Source organism: Numenius arquata, chromosome 12 (assembly GCF_964106895.1).
Source record: "Numenius arquata chromosome 12, bNumArq3.hap1.1, whole genome shotgun sequence".
NCBI classification, from domain to species: domain Eukaryota; kingdom Metazoa; phylum Chordata; class Aves; order Charadriiformes; family Scolopacidae; genus Numenius; species Numenius arquata.
Window position 1 is genome coordinate 6,068,683 of NC_133587.1, and position 13,645 is coordinate 6,082,327.

A 13,645-nucleotide genomic window follows, 5' to 3' on the forward strand; every position below is an offset into this window, starting at 1 on the left:
GGAGCGGACCGGTACTAGAGGAAGGGAGATCAGGGGTTGCTGCCCGCCGGGGCCAGGAGCGGGCCGGTACCGGGGCGAGGGCGGGGGTTGCTGCCCGCCGGGGCCGGGATCGGGCCGGTACCGGGGGAAGTAGGATCGGGGATCGGAGGTTGCTGCCCGCCTGTGCCGGGAGCGGTCCGGTACCGGGGTGAGGGGGACGGAGGGGTTGCTGCCCACCGGGGCCGGGATCGGGCTGGTACCGGGGGAAGGGGATCAGGGGTGGGAGGGCGGCGGGGCCGCGAGTGAGCCGGTATCGGGGGAGGGCTGGGGACGGCGGGGCCGGGCGGGGGCGGCGGCGGGGCGGCCCTTACCGGGAACTGGAAAGCGAAACTTTCGGCAGCGTCGGGGCGGGCCCGGCGCGTCCCGGGCCGTGCGGGAAGCGCAGCAGCGGAGCCCAGCACGACAGCGGCTGTGTTGGGGTGCAGGAGCGGTGCAGTCCCCTCACCCCGGAGGGCCGCGACGTCCCGCTGAGGAGTCGTCGGGCCGAGCGATGGAGGGAGCCGGGCAGGAGCCGCGCTGGCAGCAGCCCCCAGCCGGAGGAGGGAGAGGTGAGGGTCGCCCGGTGAACGCGGGGCAGAAGGGCTTGGGGGGATAGTGGTGGTACAGGGGGATCCGCTACTTCCTTGCCTGTGTATAGTGAAATTTCCTCTCGAGCCTAAAATCCAGCATTTCCTTATTTGCCCCCCGGAGTCTGTCTGGGACCATGAGGTGATGATGCACTGCAGTAATCTCTGAGCTGGCTGTTCCGGCGAGTATTCGGTGCTTCCCTAAGGATTCTATAGAGAGCTTGACAAAGGCTATGTGGACTATGCGTCCTGCTGCTCTGAGAGGCCAGACTTTGTCCAGAACGTCTGTGTTTTAACTGTGCTACATGCAGTCAAAGTCAGCTGCTGCCACCTTTGTCATAGTTTCAGTGACAGCCAGCTCCCAACGGAGTACTGTCCCGTGCAGGAAACTTCCCCTTTGGCCTTTCTTAGTTCTGCTTTCTGTTCTGTGGAAAAGGGTTTCCTATTTTTTACTGTCTTCATGGCTTAATAGCTCAAGTGAACTCTAGGCACTGGCATTCTTTTTAGCAGTTAGAAAAAGGGGTACAAAGGAAACCCCAATTTGAAAGTCTGGGTGGTTTTCTAACTTGATGCCAAATGATGTCCAAAATATGCTGACTATCAGGCCAAAATGCTCATGTGTTTTTGTTGGGAGGCAAGTTAATATGGTTGATTTATAATTAAGGAGTGTTTTTGTGTTTTTTTTAAGGGCACACAAATCATTGGGATACTGGCTTTATGCGAAGAGGCAGAAACAGAATAAATAATGTTTCACGGCAGACAGCTCAGTTAGGGGAAAGCTCCCAAGCCAATAATTATACTCTTCTACCTGGGCAAAGGGAGGAGAGACTTGGTGGTTGCAGTAGGAGGCTTCCTCAGTCGATCAAGAATAAACCAAGAAACCAAGGTGGGCAGGCCAACAGTGGAGCCACAGGACACTGGAATGAACAGGAGAATGAAGGAAGGAGAATGAGGCATCAAGGTGGACAAGCACACGAGAGGGCCAGAGGATCCTGGAATGAGCAAGAAGATGAGAGTGGGGGAAGGAGGTATCAAGGTGGACAAGCATATGAGAGGGCTAGAGGATCCTGGAATGAGCAAGAAGATGAGGGTAGGAGAAGGAGGCATCAAGATGGACAAACACATGAGAGGGCCAGAGGACCCTGGAATGCACAAGAAAATGAGGGTAGGGGAAGGAGGTATCAAGGTGGACAAGCCCAGGAAGGAGCTAGAGGACTGAGGAATGGGCAGGAAAATGAGGGTAGGGGAAGGAGGTATCAAGGTGGACAAGCCCAGGAAGGAGCTAGAGGACTGAGGAATGGGCAGGAAAATGAGGGTAGGGGAAGAAGGATGCAGCCTCAGGAGAATCCTCATTCCTACCAGAACCCTAAGCCAGGTGGTGCCCAGCTTAGTGAGCAGCCTCAGCAAGTCAAGAGGCTTGGCTATAAATTCCTAGAAAGCCTCCTCCAGAAAGACCCTTCAGAAGTTGTCATCACACTTGCTTCCAGTTCAGGTTTGAAGGAACTTCTTTCCCAAATGGCTATGAAGCCCAATTTCCTTCAGCTCGTTTGTCAGGTGCTTCGAAAAGCATGCAGTTCCCGAATGGATAGACAGAGTGTCCAACAGCTTCTTGGAGTGGTGAAGGAGTCCAACTTTCTCAAGATCTGTCTGCCGCAGTATGTGTCTGACATGATGACAGAAGCAGTCCCTGCTGTACGTCATCAGTACCCTGTGCACATTGGCAACATCATTTCACTTCTGCAGGACCTGATCAGTATTTTCCCAGCCAGCTCTGTGCAGAAAATCTCTGTTCTCTTGACAGTCTTGCCAGCATCCATAAATGCCCTGAGAGCTTCTGGTGTGGACATCCCAGAAGAAACAGAGAAGAATCTAAATAAAGTCCAGATGCTCGTGCAGCATCTGCAGGAGAAGAGACGTGAAGGCACACTAAGGGCTGATAACTATACTCTTATGCAGCCTCAGCCTGATGGTCAAGAAGAATCCTATCGTACAATGACCGTTTATCCGACATATAATGAGGTACATCGTGATGAGAAACCCTTTCTACGTCCCAATATTGTTTCTGGAAGATATGAGAGCACTGGCATTTATCTCGACACCCATTTCCGGCTTTTGAGAGAAGACTTTGTAAGACCTTTAAGAGAAGGTATCTTGGAGCTTCTGCAGAGCTTTGAGGACAAAGGCTTGAGAAGAAAGAAATTTGATGATATCAGGATCTACTTTGACACACGGATTATTACCCCTCTCTGTTCCCCAACTGGTATTGTTTACAAGGTTCAGTTTGACATAAAACCATTGAAGTTTGTACGATGGCAGAATTCCAAACGGTTGATATACGGATCCCTGATCTGCATGTCCAAAGATCACTTTGAAACATGCCTTTTTGCCACTGTTTCTAATCGTGATAATGCAGATCTTGCCCAGGGGATTGTGCAGCTATGTTTTAATGCACAGAGCCAGGCACTGCTGGCAGAGGTTCAGCCCTCAGACTCCTTCCTCATGGTAGAGACAACTGCCTACTTTGAGGCCTATCGGCATGTGTTAGAAGGGTTGCAGGAAATCCAGGAAGAAGATATCCCATTCCAGAAGTACATCGTAGAATGTGATGCACAGGTGGAGAAGCCAGCATATCTGACAATGGATACTGCCTACAACTTTGCACCCCTGACGGAAGATCCCCCGTCAGATGAAGAGACGAACGCTGATGGTTTGAAAAGGCAAAGTATCCGTGTTCTAGATCCCACACAGTGGCCTTCAATGGAAGCCTTCAGATTAGATGAGTCTCAGATGCAGGCACTGACTCTTGCACTCACCAAGGAGCTGGCTATTATCCAAGGACCTCCTGGGACTGGTGAGAAATATTTGCTTTAATCTTCTGTCATTTCAGTTCATAGAGTTCTCCTTGACTCCCCCATTTAGGGAAATTAACTTCAGAGAAAGCCAGCTGTACTGTCTCCATATCTTTAGTCCCATGCCTGATTGATGCTTGAGTAGACCACTTAGCATCAGCTATGGAGAAGGTTAAAACATCCTCAGATACCCGTATCTGATCTTATGCATTGCCAACCTAGTTGCAAGGAGACACCAACTGCACTATTGGCTCTGCTTGTGTATTGGGGTGACAAAATTTTCAACCATCTTTGATAATGTGGTACCTCTTGCTGTGCAAGAGTCCTATTTGTCTTCGTAGCTGAAGGTTGTGAGTGTTCAGCCATGATCTTCTGTGTGAATAAAGCATTACAAGGTTAACTGTAATTGTTTTAAATGGTACCTGAACTCAACAAGCGCCACTGCTTGATTTCCGCTGGTATGCGGATGTTTCCTGTGCAGCCAAAAGTCCTGTATGAAGCCAGTATCAGAGTGGGCCGGGGGACACAGCGGCAGAGGAAACCCTGGGTTCAGGTCCAGCGTATTAACCGAAAACAACATTCTTGCAGCTCGTGCCCTTGCTCAACTACAGGCCAGAAAGACAGTGCCATGCTACTTCATTTGCATTTTGTAAACTAGTTTCCTCTGGGGTCAGCTCTCTTGGCAGAGCCCAGATTTGCAGCCCAGAAGGAAGTCTTGTATCTGATTTTGATGATTGCTGTGTTTCAAGGCACCCCTTAGAGGGTGGATTACCCTTTTCTGATTCTGAGCTTGTTTTGCAGGGAAGACCTATGTGGGTTTGAAGATTGTTCAGGCTCTCTTGGCTAATAATCATGCGTGGCAAAGCACTGTCCAGAAGTCTCCCATTCTTATAGTCTGCTACACTAACCATGCACTGGATCAGTTCTTAGAAGGTAAGAGTACCTGGCAAGTACAATGGAGGGTCAGGTAGAAATTACAGTGTAACTCTACCTTTGCCCATCTTGTGGCGTGATGACCTGCCCTTCTGGCTTCTTCTAGTGACTCTAGCCCCATTGATACACAGTAAGAAAACTTCACTCCGACCAATCCAGTCTAGCATTTGTAGACAAAGGGTGTTCTCCCTACCCCTTGTCCTACTGCAGAAAACAGAGCTTGCCTCTTTAGTACTAATATTTCTTTTTCATTCCCAGGAATATACACGTTTCAAAAAGATGGGATGGTGCGTGTAGGGGGCAGAAGTAACAGTGAGGTCCTGAAGCAATTCACCCTGAGGGAGCTGAGGAAGAAGTGTGGATTTCGACACAACTTGCCAATGCATCTTCGCAGAGCCTACGTGAATGTATGTCCAGAGTTCACCGGAGATGGTGGGACTGGGTTGCCTGTGCATTGGAGGAGCTAACTAGACTAAACTAAGCTAAACTAAACTAAACTTCTTCCACGCCTGTTCTTTCACCTTGTGTTACGCTGAAATCAGCCTGTGTTTCTGAACGTTGCTTCTCTGAGTATGATGGTGCCTCCCTTCCCTTTCTTCTGAGTAGATAACCAATGAGATGAAGATGGCTGAGCAGCAGCTGCACGAAGGAGCGAAGCTCTTGGAGTGCACAACATACGGAGTTCTGCATGAGCGCCACCTGGAATCATGCATTGCAGCCCAGCACTGGGACAGTCTCATGAACGGTCTGGTAAGAGAGGTCCCTTTCTTCTCAGTCAAGCAGGTCCAGTGTATACTTACTACCCTGTCTGCTAATGAGTCTGAGGTTCCTCAAGCACACTTCTTTGCTAAAAAAGGAGTGAACAGCAAGCTGTGCAAGTGACAGTAGTCTAGACCAGGCGGGATAGGCAGGGGCTTTAAATTTTGCTTCTTTAAACTGCAGAGATTAAGTGTCCAAATGAAAGCCTCTTAAACTGAAGGGGAGGAGGGATGGTCTTTCTGAAGCTCTAAAGCTGGTCAGACTTTCTAGCTCTGGAGGTCTTTCGGGGGTCTTGTCCTAGTTGCGTGCTGCTGCAAGGTGCTGCTTTGGCATCATCCGAAGACTCTGAAGTGCAATAGGCCTGGCTGATTTGACTTTCCTTGTTTTAGGATAATGAGGAGTTTTACTACAGTACTTCAAAACACTCGATGATTCTGGAGTGGCTCGGCCTTGGTGTAACCGTCTTCATCCAGAATGCTGCAGAGAATATAGGGGCTGAGAATCCAGGTAAAAAAAAACAAACCCAAACAGACACCCCCCAATCCATTCCTCTACAGGTGTGTTTGTCTAAGCAGTGCATAAGTGCCAGAAAAGAGACACTGCTACTTAACAGACACTGAGAGATGCCTGGTACTGCAAGGTAGTGGGAAGAAGATTAACCTTAATTTCCAGATAGTGACCTGTCTGCTGCACTGTGATTCTGCTAGAGTGGCTGTGGCTTACTGCATGTGACTGGTGACTCTCACAGGTGGTCAGCAGGAGAGAGAGGAGGAGTGGGAAGGTGAAGCAGAAGAGGAGCTTTTGGAGATCTCAGAGGAGGCTGACTTGATTCAAGCTGACAGAGTGATTGAGGATGAAGAGGCAGCAAAGCCTCAGGGAAGGAAGGAGGAAGAGCACAGAGCTGTCCGTGAACTAGCCGGCATAATGTTGGCTATGAAGCTGGAGGACCAGGAACAAGGGACAGCCCAACCACAGCAGAATACTATGCAGTGGGAGGTAATTGCATGCACTAGCATGCTCTGGCTCTGCTTAACTGTGTAAAGAATAACATGGGGATGCTAATAATGAAGAACCTTTGTGCTTATTGGGGAGCTGCTTTTTTCTGCAGGTAACTTCTTCCCAGAGGAAGAAAATGAAACAGAAGATGAAGGCTGAGCTCCGTAAACTGAGTGCGATGACAGAGTTAGAGGCCAAGGCTGTTCAGAATGTGTGGCAGCTTGACCTGAGCTCCCGCTGGAGGCTTTACAGGTGACAAAGCTATTCTGCAGGGCCTCTCAGGCAAATGTTTCCTAGGACTGTTACAGTTTGCAAACTCTTTTTGTAGAGCCACAGTGCTTCTGTCCATATCTGTTCAGCTCCTTATTTGAACTTGCTTGTTCTTACCTTCCCTGTATTGTACGCGCAGTGCTGTCATCTACACTGTGTGCGTTTGGGACCAAGTACAGATGCTAATAATCTCTTGCCCAAAAGACACAGAGGAAGTTTTGAACTGAATCCACTCAGAACTTGTGGATCACTATCCTGTTCCCCTTGCTGTGTGTGATAATGGCGCTTTCTTCTCAGGCTTTGGTTGCAGACCTACCAGGGGTTCATTCGACAGAGGATTCTGCAGCATGAGCAGCAGTATCAGGCGGCAGCAGAAAGGCTGACAGAACTGAGGCTGCAGGAAGATCTCTGCATTCTCAAGGAGGCCCAAGTTGTGGGGATGACAACCACAGGTGCGCAGCAGTTGGGAAGCAAACCAGTATTGCACTGCATCCAGTAATGGTTAAAGGACCTTGTTGCCAAAAGACTAGTATCATGTGCTGCATGAGCAGTTTCTGTGCACTCTTGCACTCCCTCCATCTCAAGCATTTCTAATAGAAATGCTCCATTTCTTGTGCTCGAGTAAAGCACAGCTAATATCTGCACTGCTATCCCCATGTCACCTTCTGGTGATGGTAGCGTAAAGGTCAGTGTAATATGACCCTTTGGAGAGACAATTTTAGGTTTATTTATGTGTGTTCAATGTACTGAGTAGGTATCTTATGTCTGAAGAGAGGGTTGGGAAACAGCCAAGGCAGGCAGAGGATTCTAATCCCCACCTGCCTTCCCTAATAACTTTTCATGCAGAAGCCATCCTTGGTGTGGTGCTGTTTTAAAGTTCCAGAAGCTGGGTCTTGAAATGGGAAATCTTGGGAAGAACCCCAGTCTCGTCTGGGACACAGCCTGCTCTCCCTCCCTGAAAACTCTTGTCCTGCTGCCTGCATGTAATTATATTCTGCTAAGGTTTATCTTCTCTCCTTGCTCAGGTGCTGCCAAATACCGTCAGATCTTGCAAAAAGTAGAGCCACGAATTGTCATTGTAGAAGAGGCAGCAGAGGTGCTTGAGGCTCACACCATTACTACTCTGAGTAAAGCTTGCCAGCATCTCATCCTCATTGGAGATCACCAGCAGGTAACATCCATAACGAATGCCTTTAACTCCTGTGCAAACGAACTAGAACGTTTTAACCAAATACCATATGTGAAAGGTTGCCGAGACTTACTGCTCTCCAGCTTCCACAGATAGCACAGGTCCTGTCTCTTGAAGTTTTGGAGTAGAGCTCCTGTGGGATTTGTCTTTTAATTTGATATGATTTTACATGTACTTGTATCCACTTCAGTTTTAACTGTATTTGATATTCAGCACTTCTGCAAGAATCCAGTTTCTGGCCTTTTTATGGGGCACCAGTGACAGAAAAAGAGATGAGTGAAAAATCTTACTAATACATAGAATCATAGAATCGTCTAGGTTGGAAGAGACCCTTGGGATCATCGAGTCCAACCATCATAGAAGTGCTAAAACATGGACCTCTTATCCCTTCTCTTTCAGCTGCGGCCTAGTGCAAACGTGTATGACCTGGCCAAGAACTTCAATCTGGAAGTCTCTCTCTTTGAACGGCTGGTGAAAGTCGATTTCCCCTTTGTCCGTCTGAAATATCAAGTGAGGAAAGCTATAAAAAAAACTCCATTGCATTCATATTTAGGTTGTTTTAAGTTTGTAGTATGCTTAAGTTTGTATTTCTACTCTCAGAGCAGTCTAAAAGAAAAGAATGTGCTTTTAAATTCCCAAGAAGAACGGTAAGAGCTGTCAAACTGCCACAATGTACCAGTATATTTCCAATTATTCAGTGATGTCATCTGCAGCACTGTGGTTCCCACAGGTTTTGCTGCAATGAACATGGCTTATTGTGGCATCTCAAACTTCCAGAACTCGGGAGACTGACAGCACAAGTCTTCTCAGGCTGCTTCCTTCTAAATTGCTTTAATGATCTATCTTGGTGCCTGGAGAAGTTAATTCTACTTCCAGCAGTCCTGTATTCAACCTGCTTCATGTAGTGGTTAGGGGAAGGTGCTGGCTTTTGTTATCGAGAACAGTGGTGTTAGATTTGCACCGAGAACAGTGTTATTACAACATTCCCAAATGTGTTACAGTGTTACAACAACCTTCCCAAATGATTTTCTTGAAGATACTCTGCTACAACTTCCCCTGTGATTGCTGGCGGTGGCAGTGATGGGGTGGGAGAGGATGGGGACTGGGAGGTGCTCCCCTCTTGACTCTTACTGGGAAGTCATCCTTGTCTTGTATTCAGCCACAATCTGTACAGTGGAACAACGGAATATTGACAGGGAAATATGGTGCTTCTTCCTTGAGACTGATACAGCTGCTTTGTGTTTCAGCATCGCATGCGCCCTGAAATTGCCCAGCTTCTCAGCCCTCATATATACCAGGAGCTGGAGAACCATCCCTCTGTCCTGAAGTATGAGAACATAAAAGTGAGTTTTCAGCAATCTAAGCAATTGCTTTTGTCCCCTGTTACTGGCTAAAATGAGTTTCTGTAAAATGTAGTGTTCAAGGATTTCAAATTCTTCATCAAGAATCAAGATCAAGGTCAATCATTGAAATTTACACCTGAATCAAGGAAATGTGTGATATAGAAGTAGGCAAGTAATATGTCGTTCTTCTGGCATTAGCGATGGTGAACAGTGGAAATGGATCCAGTACTGATGACTTTAAAAGGACTGTGAAAAATCAAAGAGGGACCAAAAGAACTGTAGCAGACTGAAAGCTAGGAAGAAATTTTAAGCGAGAGACTTAAAGCATAATATGTGAAACTCCAACATAAGATAGATGACTTGATTACTGGAACCCTCCTTCCTTGGGTTCTCTGGCCATTTTACCAACACACAACATCTGCAAACAAGATCTCTTTAGCCTAAAAATATAAAGCAATCACTTATTGGCTAACATGCACAATAAACAACTAGGGTTTAATAAGTTAAAAGCATTAGTGTGCTTGCCATACTGTAAGACACTTGAAGAGTCTCTGCTGTAGTCAGGCAGGTATCAGTCAGAAGTGTCAGCCTCTGCTTCTTCTTTAATGTTACTGAGTTTGTCTTAACACTAACTTGCTGTTTTCTGATTTGTATTTCCCCACCCTAATCAGGATTTCATATCTCTTCATGTCAGTGCTTTTACTATTAACAATCCAATCTGTCTGTAAATTTTACTTTTACCTCGCATAGCCCCATTCTGCAGACTCGATCACAGCTCTCTGTCACAACTCGACTATTTCCCCAGAAGTCTGAGCCAAGGTTACGCTGCTGAGCTGGGTCAGAGCTGGGCCTTGCATCTCTGAAACACCAGCGGCTGAATACCCTGGGAGAAAGAATTGGAGGCAGTTAGAGAAAGAGGATTACAATAGCTTAGCCTATGTAAATGTCTCTTCATAAAAAGACAGTACTAATTAGTTAAAAGCTCTTTAACTGGATGAGGAAAGCATACTGAAAACTATAGCAGAACGCTGAAGCCAGACAAGAGAAAATTGATACTGAAGATGACTTAATTACTAGAATAAACTGTCTGGGAAAGTGGCAAGCCCTCTTTTGCTAGCTTGAAATCCAGATTAAGTATTCTGTAGAAGATGCTTTAGTTAAGCAAATAGAAAAGCAAACAAACAACAACAAATAAACACCAACAAAACCCAACCGAACAAAAAACTAACCAACAACAAAAACCCAACCCAAACCACACAACCACTTAGGAGACCACAAAATTTTACCCTATTTCTCCTATGAGAAGCTATTCTGGACAATCTTATGGCGTTAAAACGGACTCGAGTTGCCAAAAGGCACAAAACTTGAATCTTCCCATCTAGTACAGTAACTAACACAGGTGATCACTGAATCAAATTGTGCAGCAGTGGGTACTATGCCACTGTGGACACCTTGGAAAACCAGAGATATGTGTTTGATCTACAAAAAGTGTTCTTTGCTGATAAAAACAGTCTCTGGATTTTGCCACGCAGCCCAAGAATTTCTTATGGGTAGAAACATTCCAGTTAATAGGCAAAAAATAAAGGTTCCTGCTAACTCGAGGCAAATGGAATTTTTGAACAGGTGAGCAGACAAATCTACGCCCCTTTAGCTGGTGAGTGATTACTGGAGTCCATAGTGTTCGTGGTTTTCCTGGTGGAAAAGCAATTGTCCTTCCTCTGTTTTTACTGTACGAACAGAGAAGGTGTGGTTTTTTGCTAGGCAGTTTTAGACAAGTGCTAAGCCCTGTGCACTGGTAACTTACTGTCTTTCTCCCACATGGCCAAACCAAGACATTGTTCACACCACGAACATGAAATGGAACTATGATGCTTTGAGAAATGTTACTGGCACCTTATCTTCTCTTTTTCTATAACCTGAAAAGGTGCAACAGAAACAACTCTGAAAAGACAGGGAATAAAACCATCCACAGGACTGTTTTCATATTAAGATACTGAAATGTCACCGATAAGCTGAAATGTGATTAATAAGCTTAAAATCCTATCTGATGAATACGCTATGGAAATCTCAAGGAAATCACATAACGTAGTCCCTTCCTTAAGGGTCTTCCTGTCAGTGGGTAACCGGGAACATGGAAAGAGGCTGCAGTGAAGGAAGGTAGAATTCTGTTCCTGACATTCCTTTCTCTTGTTTCAGGGTGTCTTATCTAACCTCTTCTTTGTGGAACATGACTTTCCTGAGCAAGAGATCCAGGAAGGGAAAAGCCACCAGAATCCACACGAGGCCCAGTTTGTAGTGGAACTGTGCAAATACTTCCTGTGTCAGGATTATCTGCCTTCTCAGATCACCATTCTCACTACTTACACCGGACAGCTTTTCTGTCTGCGTAAGCTCATGCCAGCCAAGGTCTTTGCAGGTGTGAAGGTTCACGTAGTAGATAAGTACCAGGGGGAGGAGAATGATATTATTCTGCTGTCACTCGTGCGGAGCAACAGAGAGGAGAGAGCTGGGTTCTTACAGATCCCTAATCGGATATGCGTAGCGCTATCCAGAGCTAAAAAAGGGCTGTATTGTATTGGAAATATGGGAATGCTTGGCAAGGTTCCTCTCTGGAGCAAGATCATTCACACCCTTCGGGAGAAGGGTCACATTGGCCGCTCGTTGATGCTTTGCTGTCAAAATCACCCCGAAACCAAGACACTAGTGTCTACAGCAGCAGACTTCAGCAAAGTCCCAGAGGGAGGCTGTAGTCGTCCCTGTGAATTTAGGCTGAGTTGCGGACATGTTTGCACAAGGGCATGTCACCCATATGACACTCAGCACAAAGAGTATCAGTGTCTGAAGCCTTGTCAAAAGGTGCTTTGTGAAGCTGGGCACCGCTGTCCACGGTCGTGTTACGAGCCCTGTGGACCATGCATGGTGAAAGTAGAGAAAACTATTTCTAAGTGTGGCCACCTACAGATGGTGCCATGCTCTACTCCAGACAGTGACTTTATTTGCCAAGAACCTTGTCGGAAAAAGTTGAACTGTGGACACACGTGCAACAGATTCTGTGGGCAGGAATGCACTAAGTGGTGTCCTGAACTGGTTACCGTCACGCTGAAATGTGGCCATGACCAGAAAGTTAAATGCTGGGTCACTGAGGAGATGAAACATGGTAAGCCTGTGGAATGTAAGATGAAGTGTTCTGTCACACTGCAGTGTGGTCATGTATGCTCAGGTTCCTGTCATACCTGCTTTGAAGGAAGATTTCATAAGCAATGTAACAGCCCATGCAAGCACCTCTTGGTCTGCTCCCACAAGTGCCAACAGCCATGTACTACAGAATGCCCTCCCTGTCAGCTGGAGTGTCAGAACCACTGTGTCCACAGTAGGTGTAGAAAGAAATGTGGAGAGAGCTGCTTTCCATGCGCTGAGCCGTGCGAGTGGCGGTGCCAGCACTACCAGTGTACCAATCTTTGCTCTGAACCATGCAATAGGCCTCGCTGCAATGTGCCATGTGCTAAGCTGCTGCGCTGCGGTCATCCTTGTGTTGGATTGTGTGGAGAGCCCTGCCCGACGAAGTGCCTTGTTTGTGACCGTGAGGAACTCACCCAGATCTTTTTTGGCTTTGAGGAAGAGCCAGATGCTCGATTTGTGCAGCTTGAAGACTGCGGCCATGTCTTTGAGTCCCAAGGGCTCGACCATTATATGGATGAAGATGATGGTGTCATCAAGCTGAAGGTATGCCCTATGTGTCAGACACCTATCAGAAAGAATTTGAGATATGGCACCATTGTGAAAAGGCGGCTGGATGAGATTGAAAAGGTGAAAGAGAGAATCCAAGGCCCAGCCCAGGAAATTGAGTCTAAGAGACAAAGACTGCAGGCGGCGCTGACAGGGAATGCTATTCTGCAAAGGAATCTACCCCTTAAGTACCTCATGCTAGAAGATAAACTAAAAGCTTCAGAGCTCTCCACAAAGAGTATTGGACTAATTGAGAACCAGCTTAACCTATACAAACGTGTGGCTGACCTAACCAATTCTATGAGCAAAATTAACGCAAATGAGAGGAAAGCGGTGAGGAAGCGGCTGGATGAAGTCCAGGAGTGGCTGGATAAGCCGCGGCTCAGTTTCACAGGCCAGGAGCTCTCTGACCTGCAAGCTGAGCTCCAGAGACTGACCTATCTGATGAGCCTCTTGGCAAGGTGCGAGGGGGCGAGGGGGATGATCACCCCAGCACTGGCGGCGGAGATTGCCGGTGTGCGCCAGATCCTGGAAGGGACAAAGAAGTTCACGGAGAAGGACGAATCGTCGGTGAAGGCTGAACTGGAGAGGCTCTGCGCCGCCCTGCCTCAGTCGGGGCTGGGCATCTCCGAAGCCGAGCGGGTGCAGATTGTCAACGCGGTGGGTTGTCCCCGCGGCCACTGGTTCAAGTGCAAAAACGGGCACTTCTACGTGATCGGGGAGTGCGGGGGGGCGATGGAACGGGGCCGGTGCCCCGATTGCCATGAGGTGATCGGGGGCACCAACCACACGCTGGACAGCAGCAACAGCCTGGCCCCCGAGATGGACGGGGCCACCCACGCCGCCTGGTCCGACATCGCCAACAACCTCCTCAACTTCGAGGACCTCCGCCGGATGCTGTAGCCGGCACTTTCCTTCCCCCTCTATCTAATAAAAGTCTATCGCTGCGCTATGGGCAGGTCTCGTCTGTCGGGG

General features: G+C 47.6%; 1 protein-coding gene across 1 annotated transcript; it reads left to right on the forward strand.

Annotated features, from left to right (window-relative positions):
- The first annotated feature begins 470 nt into the window (after window positions 1-470).
- On the forward strand, window positions 471-13,621 carry ZNFX1 (zinc finger NFX1-type containing 1). The gene is made up of 13 exons (XM_074157703.1): window positions 471-587; window positions 1,294-3,456; window positions 4,256-4,387; window positions 4,646-4,794; window positions 4,994-5,137; window positions 5,536-5,653; window positions 5,895-6,142; window positions 6,255-6,394; window positions 6,710-6,864; window positions 7,438-7,583; window positions 8,001-8,111; window positions 8,849-8,944; window positions 11,141-13,621. Exons 1-13 carry the CDS (start codon window positions 530-532, stop codon window positions 13,571-13,573), a joined length of 6,093 nt encoding a protein of 2,030 aa, XP_074013804.1. The 5' UTR covers window positions 471-529; the 3' UTR covers window positions 13,574-13,621.
- The last annotated feature ends 24 nt before the right edge of the window (window positions 13,622-13,645 follow it).

What these genes read in the sequence shown, in the direction of transcription:
- ZNFX1 (XM_074157703.1), top strand. Translation starts at nt 530, where the DNA reads ATGGAGGGAGCCGGGCAGGAGCCGCGCTGGCAGCAGCCCCCAGCCGGA. An exon ending in TTCGCAGAGCCTACGTGAAT is followed by an intron (nt 4,795 to 4,993) that starts GTATGTCCAGAG and finishes TCTTCTGAGTAG; the next exon opens with ATAACCAATGAGATGAAGAT. An exon ending in TCCCGCTGGAGGCTTTACAG is followed by an intron (nt 6,395 to 6,709) that starts GTGACAAAGCTA and finishes CTTTCTTCTCAG; the next exon opens with GCTTTGGTTGCAGACCTACC.